Here is a 21322-nt window from a genome sequence, read left to right as displayed (position 1 = left end):
AGGACAAGCAGTTTTAAAAGTTCTTGGAAGTCTTCAGAAAGTTGCAAATCAATATTCCTTTTGTTGAGGTTTTGGAACAAATGCCTCTCTATGTCAAGTTCATGAAGGAGCTGTTGTCAAAGAAGAAGTCTTTAAAAGGAAACGAGATAGTGGTCTTGACTAAAGAATGTAGTGCCATCATTCAGAATCACTTACCAAAGAAGATGCCAGATCCAGAGAGCTTTCAAATTCCATGCACAATTGGGAGCACAACCTTTGAAAAAGCGTTATGTGATCTGGGAGCAAGCATCAATTTAATGCCCTTGTCTGTGATGAAGAAGCTGAAAATTTAAGAGGCACAACCCACAAAGATAGCATTACAGATGGCAGACAAATCTATGAAGCCTGCATACGGATTAGTGGAGAATATTCTGGTCAAAGTGGATAAGTTCTTCCTCCCAGCAGACTTTGTGATTCTTGACACAGGGGAGGATGAGAATGCCTCTATAATTCTAGGAAGACCATTCCTAGTCACTGGAAGAGCTCTGATTGATGTAGAAGTGGGTGAATTAGTGCTTAGAGTGCATGATGAGCAACTGGTCTTTCATGTCTTCAAAGATATACATTCAACAGGTGAAGAAGAGAGGTGCATACAGACTGAGCTTATTGATCCAAACCTTCAAGAATCCTCTGATGATGCACAGCAGAATTCGCAACTCAAACCTCCTGTGGTGACAACCAATAAAATTCCCCCTGACATCAAACCTAAGTTTGGTGTTGGGAATGCATCATCCACCAAAAAGGAGGTCCTCAAAAAGAAGAAAATACCCAGGGGATGGAGAAACAAAAAGATCTCCACTGAAGGTTTCTCCCCAAGAATGAAGGTGGTGTTGACTAGCAATCCAGTGCGGACTTATACAGTAAACAGAATCCTCTCTCTGGAGCATATTGAACTAATTTATGGAGACACAGGAAAGAAGTTTAAAGTAAGGGGTGAAGAGCTGAGCCCCTATGATCCTCCTCCTTAGAGGAGCTGACCGTCAAGCTAGTGACGATAAAGAAGCGCTTGTCGGGAGGCAACCCGATAATTTCGTATCCTTAGCTAGTTTTCGTAGTAGTAGTTTTCTTCCTTATTTGATTTTTACTAAGTTTTTACTATTTTTTTTCAGATCATGCAGCTATCTTAGAACAGGAGCCGGATTTAAAAAAAAAAACGAACACACGACGCGCAAGCGTCACTGACGCGTACGCGTCATATGTGTGTGCGTGAAAAAAATAAAGTGAACAGAGAGTTGCGCGGGAATGGCACAGGAAGTGTGCCTGGCACACAAATTGGCTCACGCGTACGCGTCCATGACGCGTGCGTGTCATTTGCGATTTTGGCACTCCACGCGTACGCGTCAAGCACGCGCACGCGTGGATGAGTAAAATCGGCGTAAAAAGTGTTTGGCCAGCGAGTTATGCTGGTGTGGGGCTGGAATTATACTAGGCGCATAAGCCCCAAGACGCGTACGCGTCCCTGACGCGTTCGCGTCGTTTTCCAATCCTGGCCGTTCACACGTACGCGTCCCTGACGCGTCCGCGTCACTTGAAATTCATGCGGTCCACGCGTACGCGTGCATTACGCGTACGTGTCGCATGCGACGCTCAATTAAATCACCTCAGCGCCTGATTTCAAATCATTCACCCCCCAAATCCTAATTCTCTCTTGTTCTTTTATCCTTATATTCTTCTTTCCTCTTACTATTTATTTTCATTTTCAGTTCTTCTTTGCTTGAGGACAAGCAAAACTTCAAGTTTGGTGTTGACGCTTCGCTTATGGGTTTTCTGTTTATTTTTCTGGCACAAAAAGAAGGCGAATCATCTTCACGGAGGAGCACAACTTGAAGAATAAAGCGACCGCTAGGATAACTAAGGTGGTTGAGATCCTTTCATTCTATATTCCTTCCCGCTTTTACTATGTTATGTTTCAGTTTTCTGCTATTTTGCCTTATATGCTGCATGATCCTTTATTAGTTAGATTCCTAGATTTTAGTTTATTTTTCTGTTAAATTGCTTTAATTCTGAAAAGATACCTCATATATTGCCCACTGAGCTTGAAATAAAAAAGAAAGAAGAAAAGGGGGTGTAATGCATGAGAAGTAGAGTTAATTTTAAGAGTAGTCTTATTTACTTAGATGTGGTGGTAATACTTTTTGTTTTCTGAATGAATGCTTGAACAGTGCATATTTTTTATAGTGAAATTTATGAATGTTAAAATTGTTGGCTCTTGAAAGAATGATGAAAAAAGAGAAATGTTATTGATAATCTGAAAAATCATAAAATTGATTCTTGAAGCAAGAAAAAGTAGTGAAAAACACGAAGCTTGCGAAAAAAACTATAAAATAAAGAAAAAAAAGGCAAGCAGAAAAAGCCAATAACCCTTAAAACTAAAAGGCAAAGGGTAAAAATGATCCAAGGCTTTGAACATTAATGGATAGGATGGCCCAAAGGAAAAAAAAATCCTGGCCTAAGCGGCTAAATCAAGATGTCCTTAACCATGTGCTTGTGGCGTAAAGATGTCAAGTGAAAAGCTTGAGACTGAGCGGTTAAAGTCGTGGTCCAAAGCAAAACGAGTGTGCTTAAGAACTCTGGGCACCTCTAACTGTGGACTCTAGCAAAGCTGAGTCACAATCTGAAGAGGTTCACCCAGTTATGTGTCTGTGGCATTTATGTATCCGGTGGTAATACTGGAAAACAAAATGCTTAGGGTCACGGCCAAAACTCATAAAGTAGCTGTGTTCAAGAATCAACATACTGAACTAGGAGAATCAATAACACTATCTGAATTCTGAGTTCCTATGGATGCCAATCATTCTGAACTTCAAAGGATAAAGTGAGATGCCAAAACTATTCAGGATTGCAGTTGTAAACCCCACTATAAGAAGAGACATGAGCCTAATCGAACTCTCACTCTCATGCAAATTCACATCTTAAGCCTATATTAGTTTTGGTTGCTTGAGGACAAGCAACAATTCAAGTTTGGTGCTGTGATGCGTGAGCATCTTTCCTATCTTTTCCTAGTGAATTTGCATCTAATTTTTTGAGTTTAATAAAGAATTAATTATCTTTTAGCCAATATTGATGCTACTTTAAGTCTTTTGCAATTTTGTTTATTTTAGGTAGCATTCGGCTGGATTTGATGGAGTTTATGCAGCACAAGAATCAAAGGAGATGACAACGAGGAGCGACGCGTACGCGTGACTGACGCGTACGCGTGATTTATGGCATATAAACTGGAATTTGATCATGCAGCTTCTAATTGGAATTAATTAACCAAGGAATTGGCAGTTAATGAATTTTAGAGGAGACTAGAAAGGTCTAAGGAATTAGGGTCTAGTCACATATAGTTTGCCATAAATTAAATCCTACATAATTAAAATAGTTAGTAAGAAAAGTTAATCCGGAAAATAGATAACTCTGAAGCTTTAACTGTCTTCTCCATATTTTATTCCCAACCCATTTACTTTACTATTTTAATTTCTTTATGATTGTTTAATGCTCCTTGAATATTCAAACACTCTTTTCTGTTTGTCTAACTAAGCCAATCAATCAATCATTGTTGCTTGATCCATCAATCCTTGTGGGACCGACCCTCACTCACCTGAGGTATTACTTGGTACGACCCGGTGCACTTGTCAGTTAGTTTGTGGTTAGAAATTCTGCACCACTGGCCATCGAAGTGCCAGGTTGAGAGTTCAGAATTGAATACGAAGGCTTGCATTTGATTTGTTTTGGTTGTGGTAGGTATGGCACTGAATGGAGTCGTGTTCTGAAGGAGGAAACAAAAAAATTGTGGTACAGCCGCCGTTGGCATCGACGAAGTCATCTTCGGGGTCAACTTCAAATATGGGAAGTATAGATTCCGATAATTTGGCTCTGAAATAGGTGGGATTGCTCTCTGAAGAAAGGGGGATTGTGAACGAGGGTTAAGCGAAGTCTAAGGGGATTGATGTTGCGAAGATTGAGGTACATTCAAATCCGTTTGGGCCATCGATACTTGTGAGCAAAATTCAATGCAGAGGCCATCATGCCAAGCCAGGTAGTGGACCAGGGACCAAAAATGAGATGCTGGCTCAAAAGGGCTCACGTTTCACCATCCTAGATAATGAGGAACCCACTGAAGATACAAGGTTTGACCAATGTATGATGGCTTTGCTTGCCTAGCCAAATCCTTTGAGGGGAAGGAAGAGGTAGGCACCAAATCAAACGTCTAAACTAGGAAGGGAGGAATCGGAATCCCCAACATATGAAATCTTCTTCTAAACTGAAACCAAACCCGATTGTGATCTATAGTAAAAGTGTATCGAAGGTGAGAGCAGATTGAAAAGACACAGCTAATTACAATATGGAAGTCGAGGTGTGTAAGAGCAAAGTTGTAGCTACTACTTCCAGTCATGATAAGCATAATCGTAAGAAGGATAACTACTGGGAATCGATTGAGTTGATCAAACAGAAAAATTTCATGGCTGGAGGCGACGGATTGGGCATGGAAAGGCTTCCTTTTGTTCAGACTTATCTTCCCTTGAAAGAAGCTATCATGATAGCGAGTAACTCTAATAGTGGTGTACCAGTGGTGGGCATGGTAGTAAATCCTCTGGACCCCAGTGCATTGGATGATGTCAGACCTCCTATGGTAACTCCTTCCAATTCTCCCAAAGTGGAGCTGGCTTCAAATTGTATGGGGTAGGTGCTTCCAGCCCTGTGCAACCTTCTTTTCAGTAATGTCTACTATGCTCTATTGGCTCTTTTCCTTTGTTATTGTTTATTGTGAATATAATAACATGGAATTGCATATGTGATGGATTCAAAGGTTTTTCTATGCTGATTAAGGAGTTATGTGGTTGGTATCACACGAATTTACTCTGCTTGCTAGAGACCCATATTTCTGGGGTAAAGGCAACGAACATAGCTCGTATTGATTTTTCTTCTTGGCATCTTATGGAAAGCATCGGATTTTCAGGCGGTATTTGAATTCTATGGAATGATTCCTTCTGGCATATTGATGTTTTGGAATCTCATAGACAGTATATTCATTTGAATTTAATGTATTAGAGTGAGTAACATTAGTTTTTCACGGTTATTTATGGTTCACCATACATTGGTCTCAGAGCTGAGCTTTGGCCTAATATCAAAAGATTGGCAGAGCACATTCAGGGTGACTGGTGTATTAAGGGCGATTTCAATTGTGTTCTTTCTAGCATAGACATTGGTGGCAGTACTAATTTATCTAGAGATCACCATCGTTTTTCTTCCTATTTACTTGACTCTGGGTTACTGGATGTTGGTTTTCAGGGACATCCATTTACTTGGCAGAGAGGAAACATTCGGAGGAAACTAGATAGGTATGTGGCGAATAATTCTTGGTCCCAGAGGTTTTCTAATGCTTTGGCGAAGCACTTGCTGAAGCTAAAACCAAATCATGTGCCCATTCTCCTGGACATGAATTATTATGGTAATTCCTTTGCTTGCCTTTTTCGATTTTTGGCTTCTTGGCTTGCGCATGAGGATTTTAAAATGCTGCTCAGGAATAATTGGTTTAATAAAAATTTATTGGAAGAGAACATATCTTATTTTATGACTACTGCAAAAGTGTGGAATTAAGAGATTTTTGGTAATATTATCAAGAGAAAATCTCGCATCTTTTCCAGGCTTAATGGTATTTCTGCTAAGTTATCGTTTGAACCGAATCCTTTCCTTGAGGAACTACAATCTTGTTTGTGGAAAGAACTAGAAGCTTTATTCATTTAAGAAAAAAGTTACTGGAAACAGTGTTTCAGATGCAAGTGGTTGAATTATAGGGATAGAAACACCTCCTATGTGTAGCCACTGTAAGAAAAAGAAGAAATAGAATTTCCATGCTAAACAACTAGGATGAGGTGTGGATTGAACATGATTAGCAGTTGAAAGATCATATTGTTGCTTTATTTGGGAATCTTTACACAGATGACTCCATAGATGAGAAGTTAGAAGCACCAGAGCTTTTTCCAATGCTATTCGAGGAAGAGAAAACCAAGCTGAATAAAAAGGTGACAGTGGACGAAATTAAAGCTTCTCTCTTTTTTATGGGAGCTTACAAAGCTCTGAATCCAGATAGCCTGTTACCTATGTTTTACTAAAGTAACTGGGATGATATAATGGATGTTGTTGTTAGTTGGGTAGAAAGGGTGTTTCAAGATCATCAGCAAATAAAATTTATGAACTCCACTTTTATTTCTCTTATTCCGGAGATAGATAACCCTGAGACTTTGGGGCAATTTAGGCCACTAGTTTATGTAATGTCTCTTACAAATTTATAACTAAGATTGTGTCTCATCGGTTGAAGGAAATCATGCATAAGCTCATTAGTCCTTTTCAATATAGCTTCATCCCAGGTAGACAGAGTACGAACAATATCTTGGTGGCATAAGAGGTCCTTCATATCATGAGGTCAAAAAAGGGGGAGGGAGGTTTTTTGGCTATCAAAATCGACCTAGAAAACACATATGATAGGTTAAAATGGCAGTTTATTAAAGATACTTTGGTAGAAGCCAACATTTTGGAGAGATGCAAGTCTTATAGAATGGGTCCCCTTCGGTGCCTTTTACCCCAACTCGGGGGATCCGCCAGGGGATCCAATCTCTCTTTATTTTTTCGTTATATGCATGGAACGTTTGTCTCAGATCATATCAGTAGCAATGAATAATTATATTTAGGAGCCCATTAAGCTTAGCAGGGGAGGACCGAAATTTTCTCACCTCTTTTTTGCTGATGACACTGTTCTTTTTTGGAAGGCAACCATGAATCAGGTGAAAGTGATGTGGGGTATTTTGGATTTCTTTTGCCGCTGTTTGTAAGGTCCCACATCGGTTGGGGAGGGAAACGAAGCATACCTTATAAGGGTGTGGATACCTCTTCCTAGCATGACGCGTTTTGACGAGTGAGTGTGGGGGGCTTCGGCTATCATCCTTATCGTCAAAGGCAAAACCGTGAGACCTTGTGTGCCAAAGCGGACAATATCGTGCTAGCGGATGGTCTGGGCTGTTACAGATGGTATCAGAGCTGGAGCCCGAATCGATGTGCCAGCGAGGGCGCTGGGCTCCCTTAGGGGGGGTGGATTGTAAGGTCCCACATCGGTTGGGGAGGGGAACGAAGCATGCCTTATAAGGGTGTGGATACCTCTCCCTAGCATGACGCGTTTTGACGAGTGAGTGTGGGGGGCTTCGGCTATCATCCTTATCGTCAAAGGCCAAATCGTGAGGCCTTGTGTGCCAAAGCAGACAATATCGTACTAGCGGGTGGTCTGGGCTGTTACACTGTTCAAGCCAAAAGGTAAATTTTGACAAATCTTGTGTTTTCTTCTCTAATAATATGAGCTTCGACAGAAAATGTAGTTTGAGCAATACTCTTGGCATGAGACTTACAAATGACTTGGATAAATATCTTGGAGTGTCCCTTCTCATGGTAGAACTCGAAAGGAAGACTTTCAATTCATTATTGATAGAATGTCTAAACGACTTAATTCTTGGAAAGTGAGAAGCTTATCGTTGGCTGATCGAGTAACTTTAGCTCAGTCTGCATTAGCAACTATTCCTTCCTATGTCATGCAAACAATGAAGATACCTATTAACATTTGCAAAAAAAATTGATAGTATCTATAGGAATTTTATGGGGGGAGGAGTTGATTTTGAGAGAAAGCTGTATTTACTTACCTGGGATAAAATTTGCTTACCTAAAATCCAAGGTGGCCTTGGTTTTAGACTAGCAAAAGTCACTAATAATGCCAATTTGATGAAGTTGGCATGGAAGCTCGTCCAAAATAGAGATGATCTGTGGGTGAAGTAATTCGTACCAAATACGGATGCAGCGAGGATTTGCTCCCTTCGATCAAAAAGCAGAGTTCATCTTCTAATTCCTGGCAAGGAATCCAAAGTGTTTGGAAGGTTTTTTCATCATAATCTGATTTGGAGGTTTGGTGCGGATAACAATATGAACTCCTGGTTTGATCATTAGCTCCCAGGTATTCACAAGCTCGCAGACTTTGCTCAACCTAAGGTAACTGAGGACATGCTCCATGAACATGTTTGTGATTATGTTGTAGATGGTAGTTGGGATTATGAGCAGATTACTGTGATGCTAGGGGAGGATTGGCACCCGACTTTTGCATCCGTGAAACCTCCAAAACCTAGTTTAGGGGATGATAATTTGGCTTGGCTATCGGTGGCTGATGGTCGTTTTACAATAAAATCTGCTTGCTCTTTATTTATGAGCAATGAAGCAGAGGATAAGTCAGCCGTCTTCACTAGAATTTGGAAGCTTGAGGCCCCGCAGAGATTGCATACCTTCTACTGGCTCGTCTCTAATGAGGCTCTTCTGACTAATGAGCAGTGGGGTAAAAGGCACATGACAGTGGATGATCGTTGTGGTGTCTGTGATGAGTCTCTTAAGTCTTTGCTCCATATCCTCCACGATTATAGAGTTGGCAAGAAGGACGTGGATGAGCATTGACAACAGTTTAGGAAACGGTAATTTTTCAACAACCTTATGTTGCCTTGGCTAATCGATAATTTATCTCCCAAAACTCCTTCATACGGTCATCTGTGGCCTCTCCTTTTTGTTACTACTACGAACTCATTGTGGTACCGATAAAATAAGGCTATTTTTTACTACAGATTCTCTTGATGAATCTAAAGTGGCTGCCCTTACTCTTCATCTTGCTAAGGATTTTCATGATACGCAGACTGAAACTGGTAAAGTAAGGAAGAAGGTTGGCACTTTCCTTGAGAAGCATATTAAGTGGATGTCTCCGGACCCGCCCTTTGTAAAACTGAACACGGATGATTCAGTCTTGCAAAATGAAAAAGCTTCTTGTGGAAGTATTATTAGAGATAGCAATAGGATATTTATTGCTTATTTTAGTGCAGATTTGGCTTACTGTTCTATTACCTCGGCAGAACTCTGGGGTGTCTTGATGGGCATTGAGTTAGCTTTGAGTCTTAGCTTGGTTAATCTTGTCACCAAGGTGGATTCTCTTGCTGCTATTAGACTTTGCTTTCAAGAAGGGATTGAATGGCACTCTTCGAAGGCTCTTGTCTTGGCCATCAGAAATAGGTGCAACAAATTAAGTAGCTGGAGTTTGCACCATCAGAACCGAGAGACTGATTCGTGTGCTGACGGTCTCGCTAGCTTGTTGTTTGATTATCATACTTTCTTTAATTTACCATCTTGTATTTCTCTTTGTTTTCTTGCCAATTTCATAGGTACTTCTCACTCTAGAGTGGTTGCTTCTTAGTTTTTGTCATTATCTAGGTGTTAAGCCCTACTTTTTATAAAAAAAAATATTTTGAAAAAAAATAGCCAAAATTTATTTTATTTACTATTTATTAATTATTGCTACAATTAATAAATATTAAATAAAATAAATTTAAATTTTTTTTGTCTCTAACATTACCGATATATTAAATTATTAATAGGAGAAAAAATATCATTTCAATGAGTAATGTAGGCTTTACCACTCCCTAGCAGGATGACAATGGGACAGCGGCAAGACAAATATTTAAGCACTCATACTCATCTTCAATATTTACACATTGTCTCATTTTTTTGTCCTATTACCCACATATATTTTAAGTTTTTCTTCATATTTCCACATCTAAACCCACAAATATATTCATGTTTCGTATTCATTCCACCCCATCCCGAAACCTAATTGATTTATAATTTTTCTTAAAAAAATCTATAATACGAAGATAAACAAATTAATAAATAAAGTTTCAAACATGATTAAGTATTTCGAAATATAATTAAATTAAAAGATAATCCTAAATTTTTCACAACACATAGTATATAAAAATAACTAGATCTTATACATAAATAACACATGTATATATATAGGATAGGGTGAAACGAGTAATAGGCTAAGGCAACTATTATCCATACCTGTCCGGCTGTCCCATACCCAAACAAAATATTCAGATCTTACCCAAACCCATCCCATACCCATTCAAAATACACAATCCATTTAGGGCAGAGTAGATCGGCTCGGGTCGGTACAAATTGTCATCCCTACTATTTGGTAGTCTACGTGTGTTTCAGTTATGATTTATGATTAATGGAGCTTTCTATGGTAGTGAAAATATTTCAGAATCTTAAAAGACTTGAGTATGAAAAAAAATTAAAAAAAACTAGGGGGACTAATTTATAGATATACTATTTTTACAAGAGTCCAAAATTTAAAAATAATACCATATAAAAAACCCGATTTATTGTTATATCGATATATCTTATTATTATTTATCTATTTTTCAGTTATATTGGTATTATTATTATTATTATTATTATTATTATTATTATTATTATTATTATTATTATTATTATTATTATTATTATTATTATTATTATTATTATTATTATTATTATTATTATTATTATTATTATTATTATTATTATTATTAAAAATTTGTTTACTATGATATAAAATAAAGATTTTTTTTACCTCACTGCTTAAAAAATACGTGTATATTTTTTTACAAGACTAAAATAATTTATTAACTACTTCGACTACAAACAATTTTAATTATTGATTGCTACTTATTTATCATTACTAAAGATTTACTAAATTATAATAATTAAATACTATTTAATTTAAATTGATATGAACAATTCTAAATATAAATAATTAAAGCATCATAATTAATAATCATAAATGTATTTAAATTCTAAATGTCAGTCCTTTTAATTTGTCAACTAATTTTATTTTAAAAAATTCATTAAATTTACATGATTGAATAAAAAAAATTTAGAATTTAGATTACTCATTATTAGTTGTAACTATTAATACAATAAAAACTTTTAATTTTTATAAAAATATTTATAACAATTATAAATACACAACAAAATCTTGATTATCAATAAAATTAAAATAATAATTACAACTAAATATTTATTAATTTGTTTATAAAGTTCAAAAATTTTTCTTGTACTCGTTATTTTCAATCTTATTTGTTATTCTAGTTGTATCTGTTGTAAAATGTAACAAGTGCAATACAAATTTTCAAACTTTATACAAATAAGTACAATAATTATAAAAAAAAAAATCTTATAGCAAAAAGTTTTATATTTTATAAAAATATTTATGGTGATCATTCTTTACAAAATTTTCAACTCATTTTAATTTAAACAAAGTTTCATTCATCTATGATATTAAATTAGGCTAAATCTAACACCACCTACTTGAAATTCATCATACATATAGGGCCAAATTTTCAATTACTATATTTATGTTATGGACTCATATAAGGCACTAATATGAAATTTGAAACGTTAGTTTACAAAGGTTCAGTCTCTACTTTTTCTACCAAAGACAAAACCAAATTTAAAATTATTATATAAAGGATATTTGATATTTTTATGTTTAATGTGAAAAATATTTACTTTTTACAAAAAAATCTGGAGTTTTAATATTTTAAAATTAAAAATCAAATTTTAATTTGTAATACAATTAAACAATTTTATAGGTAAAAGGATATTTTTTATTTTTATATTTTACAATATCAAATATTATTTATTTATGATTAACAAATTAAATTACTAACTGTTCAACTTATTTAAGTTACAAAAAAAAAATTAAATTACTAACTTAATGGCACTAAGTATTTGTATGTAAAAGAGGAGATTTTAAATTTAAATCTTTATTTTTCATGATATGTATATGTATTTTTATAAATTGACAAATTTTATATTAAGAGTGTAAGTTTCGCTAATATATTATTTTTTTATTAATTTTGAAAGAATTAAAATTAGACCGTAATCAATATATATGTAACCTCTTTGTTCTTTAATTACTATATTAATTTAAAATCAAAGAAAGAATGAAATTGTTTATTTTAAATATATTAAAAACAATTAAAAAATTGACTATATTTACTTAATTAATAGAATTGTATGAATAATAAATTAAATAATATCATCGTATTATTAATAATTGTATTATTCATGACATATGTAGTTATCAATATTTATCTACTAATCAATTTAAATATATACAAATTACATAGTTTGTAAATAACAATTTTAAATTTGATATTTACTTTAATTTTGTTAAAAGATATGCATTAATAATATATTTTTTTGGTAGCAATAAACAAAATAAACAAATTAATACCATTTTTTTATCAATATAAAAATTAAAGAGTCTACATAATATTAAAAATTAGTATAAAAAAATCATTATAGCCACAAAAATGACATATTCTCTTTGGTCCATAAAAAACTAATTTATACTTTCTCCATAATTGACAAATCCTTTATTTTTTTGACACTTGATTGAAAGTAGTTTCCACAAATTTTATGACCAAAATTGAGAATAAATTCATTAATGACTCGAATTGGTACATGAAAAGAGAGTTCTAATAGAAATAAAAAAAAATAAAAAACAGTAATAAAATATACATTGACACACATTTCATATCTGTTTTTTATTTTTATCTACCATATTATACATAATAAAACTCCAAACACTAACTACACAATAATTTTTTTGACATTGCCATAAAAATTATTGTGAATTAAAATTTTATTACTATTCATCACATACAAGAACACTAAAAAACGTTAGAAAAATAGAACTAATAAAGAATCAATTGCCTAATCGATTATAATCTTAATGATTAGGTTATATAAAATCAATATTCAATATGAAAAGTATTTATTATCATCGTTATTTTAATATCTATTATCTTGTGTAAAAAAAAATATATTTTTTGAATTATTTATCTAAATACTACCACTTTCAAATGCTACCACTCTAAAATAAGTACTTCTATAACTAAAAGTCCAAATACAAAATAACTTATTTATAAACTGTTATTAATAAAAATCTTTATATTTTAAACTCTTTTCTCAAAACAACTTATTTAAGTAAGTTATCCATGGGCCTAAGCAGAGAATGAAGAACTGCTTTATAGTCTAGGTAGACAACTTGTGCCTTGATGGCGGCCTCAGTTTGAAATGCCGCTCATCATCACTGGACTCATATTCAGAAATCGTGCTGCTCTGCCTTCATAGTAGCCTTTCGATGCTGCCTTGAGATGGGCTGAAGATGTGGCAGGGGGACCAGCTGAAGCAGCTTTAGTGGTGGGAAAAGCAGATATCTTCCTCTTCTTGGTCATTTCTGCCTCAGCGGGGAAGCTTATGCTGGAGAAAACACTGGCCTCCTGCTTGCGGTCTCTAGCTACGGCGGATGATAGTGCAGTTGAGGAAGTTTTGGTGACTGGTTCAGATGACATCCGGGGAAGAGGATTCTGACCGGTGGTGGCGATGGTGATGGCCTCTTTCTCCATCACGGTGGTCCCTCTGCTCACGATCATGGTCACGGTCACGTTCACATTCCTACTCCCGATCCACATGGTAGTCAGCTTTTTCTACTCCCGATCCACATGGTAGTCAGCTTTTCTCTTGATAGGACGTGGAGGCTCCACCTCACGTGGGTGGAGACCGATCAGGTGACACACGTTCCGCACGGTGACTGGGTTGGGGATGGTGGTACTCACTACTTGGAGGTGCTGGATGTGATTTCTGCATTTAAAAAAACAAATTATTGTTTGAAACATGGTTTTGGTTTTTTTAATTATTATTATTATTATTTTTTTTTGATATTCCTCTTGACACCACAATATTCCATGATAATTTCCAATGACAATAATATTACAAATAATAATATGTAAGCAACATAGCCACACCAATCACGTTTTCTTTCTATATGTTAAGGAACACTAACACAGGACAGAAATATGGTCACCCAAACAAATTCAATTAAGGAAGATATGTTAAGAGTGACTTGGAGGACAGCATTAAAAGCTCCCTTTCATATTCATTTTCCAAAAGCCACTTCATGCGCATAAGGTTTAGACATTTTAAAAGCGCTATTGTGCATTCTAGTAATTCAAAAATCCATCTTTGCCAGCATTGCTACACATTTTGTACATTTCAAGCAGTTAACTCATGATAGGTTAGAATTATTCATTCCAACAGCTTATATTAACTAACTCCATCTTGGAACTTAAAGGAATCAAGCAAGTGAAACATGTAACACACTAGTTTCAACGCATATTCTTTTTCGCTCAAAACACATCATTTTAGGACACATAGTTTGAGCAGTTTGTGTTTGTTTTTGTTTGGCGCACAAGGTGGCACACTCATCCTTGTTACCCTTGTTACAACTTCTAGACCCTGCATAATATAGACTAGAAGTTTACCTCTCAAAAGGCAGATCTATGACATGACAAGAATGACAAATAAAACATTTAACTGCCACAAAACAGACTAACAATATACTGACCCAAGTTTGTTTGTTTTATGTTCGAAAAATAAATAATGCAGTCCAGACCATGTATTAGTTATTAAAACCATATAGACAAAAATTAGGAATGTTAAATTTTAATCACTATACCCTGCCTTTATTAGTGGACAACAATTATGAACAGAACCCTTACAACCAGGATAAAAGGCATCAATCTAAAGGTATCATGGGTCAAAGAATATCGAAAAACAATAGTCTATAAATGACAGCTACAGAGACTCTGAACCCAGAGAGAGCATATAGATTTAATCACATTACTGTTACCATCCAAGTGCAGCAATGCAACTCTAATCTAGTTATACCAATTCCCTTTTAATCAACTTTAAACCAACCGGTGGCTGTTGATTAGAGATATATGGTTCTGAGTGGGCACTGCTCCCTCAACCATTTATGACCAACAAGAATAGTACTCTGTAAAACAAGCAAGACTAACTGCTAAAGACTACTATCATCATTTAAGAAGCCAAAACAGTGAATGGCATCATCTAAAGCAATTACTGTTCAAGCTCAAGGTTCAAGTTTCTACCAAAATTTAGTGGGAAAAACCTAGAAAGGTAAATGATGCATACAAGTCCACAGATAAGTAAAGGCAAAATAAGAGAAGAAAATGCACATACAGTTTTTGATTTCATAGGAACATCCCCACTACTGCTCGCTTCCCTACCAAAATCTCGATCTTTGGAGAAATCCCTATTTCATTAAAGAAACAAACTCATTAACAATGATAAACAAAACAGAAATACCTCGAAAATAACCCACATAAAATTACAAGCAACAAGAACCACAATAACATTGGAAAATTTGGCAACAAAAAATTCATTAGACAACGTCAATAAAGAATAGATTATCTTGTAAACCAAAGCTTTTGCTAAGATTAACATGCGACCCTTGTCCTTTAGTAACCCAGGAAAAAGGATAGCCGTACCCGCTACAAATCATAACTATTAGTAAAATTATGTTAAATCGTAAACAAAACAGAATCAAAATACAGAAGAAATATGCAAAAGATCACATAGACGAGCAATCATGTCTAAAACAGTTATAACTCGGTGGTAACAGACATTTCACTGTTAAGTTTAAATTCCATATATATATATATATATATTTCATTGCATAATCTAATTCATTTTTTGGAATATATCCAATGGCATAAATCCCTTATCTAGAACTTCCGCCCTATTTAGAATTTCATTGCTTAGGTTTTTCCCCCTTCATTTTGAGAGTTCCAAGTTCCAACAATTATTGAATTCATCATAGAAGATTTTTTCTCTTGTTAAAGAGTCTATTCTTTTTCCATCATTTTTAGAGAAGTCGATAAATTGGGGGGCGCTCATAACTATTTATAGGATATATATTTTTCGATCCAACTATTGGATCACACTAACAAATAATAAAGATCATCTATAACACATTTTACCAAAATCGAACATTAACAAACATGTAATTGAAGACCTCTTTATCTATGTATATTTTGAACAAACATATTACATTATTTTCAAGTGCATAAAAGATATAACAAATGATTTTAGATTGACAAAATATTTTTAAGATGATCTATAATATATAAGTTTCTAATCCAATGGTTGATTTTTTAAAAAATTACACGAATAAAAAGTTGAACAGTGAATATTTACTTAGATCGACACTGGTGTCAATTGATTATATACATATAAAATAAAATGAATTGCCATCCAGGAGTAATTCTGTTTTACCTATCAATCCGTTTCTCATTTTCACGCTTTCTCCAACGATCAGCTTTCCGAGCTTCAAACTCCTCTCTACTCATAACTGGAGGTGGAACATTCATCCCCATGCCATACTCAGCAGCAAGATCCCTAAACAATAATTTAGCTTTCTAAAATAGTAATTATCTAAATATGCAAGACAAATTTTGATAATCAAAAAAGGTACATACCTATGAGGTGGAACAACAGGCATCATGTAACCCTGCATGCCAAATGGATCATGAGGCAGACCACCTGCAAATGGCATGTCCAAGGGGCCCAGGCCATAACCCATCATTTGCATCGGGCCACCATATGGTCCCATAAATCCTTCCATACAAGGTTGCATGCCATTCCAGTATGAACTGTAACCAGGTGCTGGGCCCATTGGCATCATGTAGCTCTCAGCCCCAAGGTCGTGTGGGCTTTTCCACTGAAAATCTGCAAGAGATAAAAATAATTTGACATTGTTACAAATAACATAAATAGAGGTTTAAAAAAAAGACCTCTGTATTGTACTCCTCCCCCGAATGTTCAAGCAGCAATCCAGTTTGCAAAGTTTAATATAAAGGAAAAGTTACAGATACATGTCCAGATTTGAACATAAATATATAGATTCGAATGCAGGAGAGTAGATTTACCATTTGCAGGCAAACAGACTTTCTTCCTTTTTTTCTTCTTTCCTGCAAAGTTGAAAGTTGAAACTACAAATGAGATTGTCATCAAAGAAAATAAATTATTACATGTCTTACACACGATGACATGAGCAATCTACATTACCTGCCTCAGCAGAAACCATTTTTTGCTGGACTTCCTCCTCAACCAACTGAGCACTCCCTTGTGAGGCTGGTTCCTTTACACTCGTCGACTCATGTGTAGCTTCACTTACATCAGGCATTCTGGGCTTCACTTGCTCTGATGTTTGCAATGGAGCTGGAGCAGAAACTGTTTTTCTATCATCAACAGTTTCCGGTACATGTGTCATTCCTTCATGAACAAGTGAAACCTTTGGTTCTCCCTTAGATGCAGCCGATGAGGTTGGAGATGGAAGCTTCAGTTGTGGACAACGAGCAGACTCCATATCTAGAAAGGAGGAGAAAACAATTGCAATTTGCATGTTAGTTTCAATAAATTTTTAACCAAATAAAGTCCACGTAAGAGTCACATGATAAATAGTTTCAATAACCTTGAACTTGAAAGGTGCTCCCAGCGTTTTCAGCACTGCTATTGCCTGACTCCAATATACGATTAATAGTATCTCTTAGGGTCTTATTTGGTAAAAGATCATCTGCAAGAATATTTGTTGCACCACATATGCACATGGACTTGGAGATAACATAGTCCCTAATACCTGAAAAGAATTTTCAGAATGATATTTACAAAACTTCATCTGAGATGTTTGTACATTGGGAAGGAGAGATTATATCATCTAAAGCATTCTTTACTTCCTTAATGAAGAATTATAAGCTTAAACGTAAGTATTTACTCAAATTCTAAGAACCAGGACTTCTTCAGGAAGACAAAGAAACATACATTTGTCACAAAAGCTTTTAAAACAGCACTTGCTTGTCAGCACAGCATCTTTCATCACATCATTGCACAAGGGGCAGTGGAGCTCAGGTGGTAGATCCCCAACAGAACGTGTGGCGGAAGGTAAACCTTCTATTTCTTTCTCAAAAGCAGCCCTGTTTAGCAGGATTAGGTGAGAAATACAATATTAGTCCTACATATGACAGAATGGAGACGAAGAACCAACATGTACTCACTCATTTGGCTTCAATACAGCTACTGAACCATTTGGTAGAGCATAGGAACCTTGTGGGTTCACCATCAGCATGGATCTCGGAATACCAGTAGGTTGTTTAACTCTCTTGATGTCATAATTTGGATCACCGTTTGTAGGGCAGTGCTGAATAAAATGGCCTACAAAAAAAGTTTAATAAGTAAGCTAAGCATAACCGACAATGCCATCCAACAATTTAAGCAGATTTAGCGCCCCTTTTTCTCCCTGATAATAATAAGAGTCTAGGAAATACCAGGAACCTTGCACCTGTGACATACATAGCCTTGAGGAGGTGTTTTCCGCTCCAGCCCTGCTCAGTAAGTGAATAAGCATTAGAACAGTAATATCAAAATCTGTATTCAAAGCAGGCAGTGACTCAAACTTGTAAGAATAGGAAAAGGAGACTCACCAAAACCACGACCACCCCCCATCCGTCCACCCATACCTCCTCCAAAACCTCTACCAGCACCAAAGTCCGATCCTTGACTGCATGCCAAAAGGAAACTTCAGATATCGCGAAGTCTAGAGTGACAATGATTTCACCATAACAAAGCACATTTGGCATGTGAAATGAAATTTTCTGCAGAAATCCTTATGCAGGAATGATGGTAAATAAGAAACAACTGCTCCTCTAGTACAGGTGCTGATTCCAGAATGAGCAATCCCTTCCACCAGAGATTATTGACCATATTATTGCAGGTGAAAAAGAATACGAAGTTACTTATTAGTAATTCATATTCATATTTACAGTCATCGTCCCCTTTTATGCTGATTCCAAGAATAAAGAAAGACAACTGAAGGAAAGTGGATAGTTTACTCACTGTTGCCAATCCAAGGCAGGAGTATCAATCAAAGCCTTTATCTTACTTTCTTCATCAGCTTTGTTGGTTGGAGGAGCTTCAGGAATTAAGTTGCTTGATTGAATGGGTGGTACATCAGGAATCGCATACAAATCATTTCCAAATTCATCCCAATCAGAATCTTCTGGCTGTCATGTTATGAGAAGGTAAATAAAATAGGAATGAAGTGGAATTTTTTATTAAATAAAACACATGGAAAGCAAAAAGGGACTTACATATTTTACAGCAGATGCATCTTCAGCTGGTAAGCTGCTGTTTTCAGGTTCGGCTTCCATAGCCGTATTTTCCACCTTTTTTTGCCTGCAAAAGCCAAGGAAAGTAGCAACTCAACGCAGAATTTTTCTCATCAAAAGGGTAGTTTCTTGGGAAAACTGTGCGACTACAAAGTGAAGTATCAAGATGAGAATAGCAAGCCCATGACTGCCCATTTCCAAAACCAACATGCATGATGCATGACAATAGTCCAAAAACCAACAACAGTAATAAGATTAAAGGTTAGAGATAATACTCTAGTTCAGTAACAATTGGTAAACGTGGCCGACCAGGAACCCGACGAATTAACACTGAGGTATTTTTAGGAATCAGCATTGCTTCATCAAGATATTCTGAAATTCCAAAGAGACAGAGCAGCTATAAAACACTGAATATGCCATTCATCAAGGCAATTATATATATTAACTACCATGCTGCAAATCCTGCAAGGTTTGGGCGCTTGTAATTCCTACAACTAGCTTACAACCTCACTGGAACTCAAATTCTCAACACCCTGGCCTACATTCTAAGCATTTTAACTTTGAGGATTTCCTATTCTCTCATTGTCTTTTCGTTTGATTTTTGCAATAGAAGAGGTGGAGGCCAATGTTAGTCAAATAAAAAACACTACAAAAACCAAGAATTTCATCGTAAAGTGATTCTCATGTACTGACAGTGTAATCTTATATATTTATTAACCAATAGAATTCATGAGAAGGAGTATTTAACTGTCACGACACAACAATTCCCTGATTTTTATTGGACATCAGTGTAAAAGAACACTGTCAGTGCATGAAAATAAAACATCAAACTCAACTTCAACACCATGAACTCCTGAAAGCCAAGACTAGCAAAAATGTTTACTTTGAGAGTAACATGATAAACACTGAAAGTTTAACCACGAAAGCCCTTCTCAAAGGCAAAGAGAATGCAATAGTTCCATATTTTAATTTTACAATTAATCCCCCAAACTCATGGTATCGCCACCCAAACAGCTATCTGAATGAGAATAACAATAGTTTCAAGCATCAGATGAATGAGAATAACAATAGTTTTAATTAAAAAGCCTCAGAACCAACCTTCATTGGTCTGGGCGTTGGTTACCACGAGATCAAAATCAGTACCCCTGCCTAAATGCTTGGATTCAAATATTTTTTCTTTCAATGTACCAACAGAGATGAAAGGACCGTCCATGGGAATTGAATCATAATCTCTTGCACTCTTAAATTTATAATACACCGCCATGGTATATTTATTCTTTCTATTAAAAAAAAAGATTAAGATCAATGATAACAAAAATAAACAATGTATCAAAAGGGCCTATGAAATTCCAAAACTAGAATGGCCCTTGATATTAAATAAATCAAAACAAAACAAGCAGTACAATACTATATCCAAAGCTCTATTTCTTTTTTCTTCTTTTCTCTGTTTTTGTCCTCCACTTGCAAATTACTAGGGTTAAGATCGATCAATCGAACCCACAAGGCCGAGACTGAGGCTGAGAGAACGAACACTACTAGAATTCTCTTCTGCCAGCAAAAATCAGCGCGGAATCTTGAACTTCTTCACAAAATTCCGTTACGCATTCAGAATCTCCGCTAATTCAGATTCCGTTGCAGCTGCTCTCAATGAAAACCATCACAAATCAGAGTATTCCGAATTCGAGCGATCCAAGAGAAGAATCTCCGTCGAAGTCCTCTATGGAAACAGAAACCACCGTGGCACCGGCACAGCGACAGTTAGGAGCTGAGAGATGCAATCGTCGAATCGATAGCAGGAAGAACAGCAACAATTTCCGACGGTCGCGCTTCGACAACCGACCCAACTCGGGGAAGAACGTGAAGGAGGCGAAACTGCGAATCGGATTTGGACGAGCCTCTGCGATCGAAACTCTTGAATGAGAGAATCACGAACAACTCCGCGTAAGGTTGCAGAGCTGGAATCGGAGATCGATGGTGGAGGATTGAAGGAGAAGGGGAGAATGATTAATTAGGGTTAGGATCAGAGTTGGGAAAAGTTTGGCTCTGGGGTGTGAAAAGAGAAGAGCATAATCAAGTGTAGAAAGAATGCAAGGAGATGAAAGTAAAGCAATTTGGGATGGAAATTTTGGGGATTTCTGAGACGAAGGCCGAGAAATCGCGTGGCTTGATTTTGAGGTTAGAGAAAATTGTTTTATTATTATAGTATATACTGCCCCTTCTATCCAGTGTTCAGGTACGCGTTCTTTCCGCTCTCAGCTCTAGCATGGACTAACAAAACAAAAAATTTTATGATTATAATTTTTATAATAAAAAAACATTATAATTCTTTTTAGAAATTAGAAAGGTTTTGTTTAATTAATTTTTCT

At 35.9% G+C, this 21322-nt stretch overlaps 2 protein-coding genes and 1 long non-coding RNA gene across 4 annotated transcripts in view; 1 reads left to right on the top strand and 2 right to left on the bottom strand.

Moving 5' to 3' along the window:
• The window catches only part of LOC110270316, a 15727-nt gene continuing 2868 nt past the window's right edge, over window positions 8464-21322 (top strand). Inside the window, exons 1-2 of the long non-coding RNA XR_002359717.1 lie at window positions 8464-8475; window positions 12596-12608. This is a non-coding gene — a long non-coding RNA (uncharacterized LOC110270316). The remainder of the gene's footprint in view (window positions 8476-12595; window positions 12609-21322) is intronic.
• LOC107631152 lies at window positions 12827-13421 on the bottom strand. Its single transcript, XM_016334499.2, has one exon. It carries the CDS (start codon window positions 13401-13403, stop codon window positions 12996-12998), a length of 408 nt encoding a protein of 135 aa, XP_016189985.1. The 5' UTR covers window positions 13404-13421; the 3' UTR covers window positions 12827-12995.
• Window positions 12942-20623, bottom strand: LOC107631148 (E3 ubiquitin ligase PQT3-like). Of its 2 annotated transcripts, XM_021119333.1 has the most exons (16): window positions 20055-20235; window positions 19232-19328; window positions 18939-19023; window positions 18685-18851; window positions 18273-18349; window positions 18117-18173; window positions 17847-18003; window positions 17614-17765; window positions 17267-17431; window positions 16861-17163; window positions 16722-16763; window positions 16272-16521; window positions 16069-16191; window positions 14974-15046; window positions 14185-14226; window positions 12942-13484 (listed from the first exon to the last, which is right to left on the bottom strand). In XM_021119333.1, exons 1-16 carry the CDS (start codon window positions 20218-20220, stop codon window positions 13419-13421), a joined length of 2022 nt encoding a protein of 673 aa, XP_020974992.1. In that variant the 5' UTR covers window positions 20221-20235; the 3' UTR covers window positions 12942-13418. The 2 variants fall into 2 exon arrangements, with proteins under 2 accessions (XP_020974992.1, XP_020974993.1); XM_021119334.1 differs by lacking the exons at window positions 12942-13484; window positions 14974-15046 and having other exon boundaries at window positions 14202-14226; window positions 20055-20623.

The sequence above is a fragment of the Arachis ipaensis genome, chromosome B03 (assembly GCF_000816755.2).
Source record: "Arachis ipaensis cultivar K30076 chromosome B03, Araip1.1, whole genome shotgun sequence".
NCBI classification, from domain to species: Eukaryota; Viridiplantae; Streptophyta; class Magnoliopsida; order Fabales; family Fabaceae; genus Arachis; species Arachis ipaensis.
This window is presented reverse-complemented; position numbering and strand designations above follow the sequence as displayed.

Excerpts from the sequence above, each read along its gene's own strand:
- LOC107631152 (XM_016334499.2), bottom strand. The coding sequence starts at position 13,403 with ATGTGGATCGGGAGTAGGAATGTGAACGTGACCGTGACCATGATCGTG.
- LOC107631148 (XM_021119333.1), bottom strand. The coding sequence starts at position 20,220 with ATGGCGGTGTATTATAAATTTAAGAGTGCAAGAGATTATGATTCAATT. Across the intron at positions 18,852-18,938 it reads ATGCATCTGCTGTAAAATAT|CCAGAAGATTCTGATTGGGA; the intron begins GTAAGTCCCTTT and ends ATAACATGACAG. Across the intron at positions 17,164-17,266 it reads GAGCACCTTTCAAGTTCAAG|ATATGGAGTCTGCTCGTTGT; the intron begins GTTATTGAAACT and ends CCTCCTTTCTAG.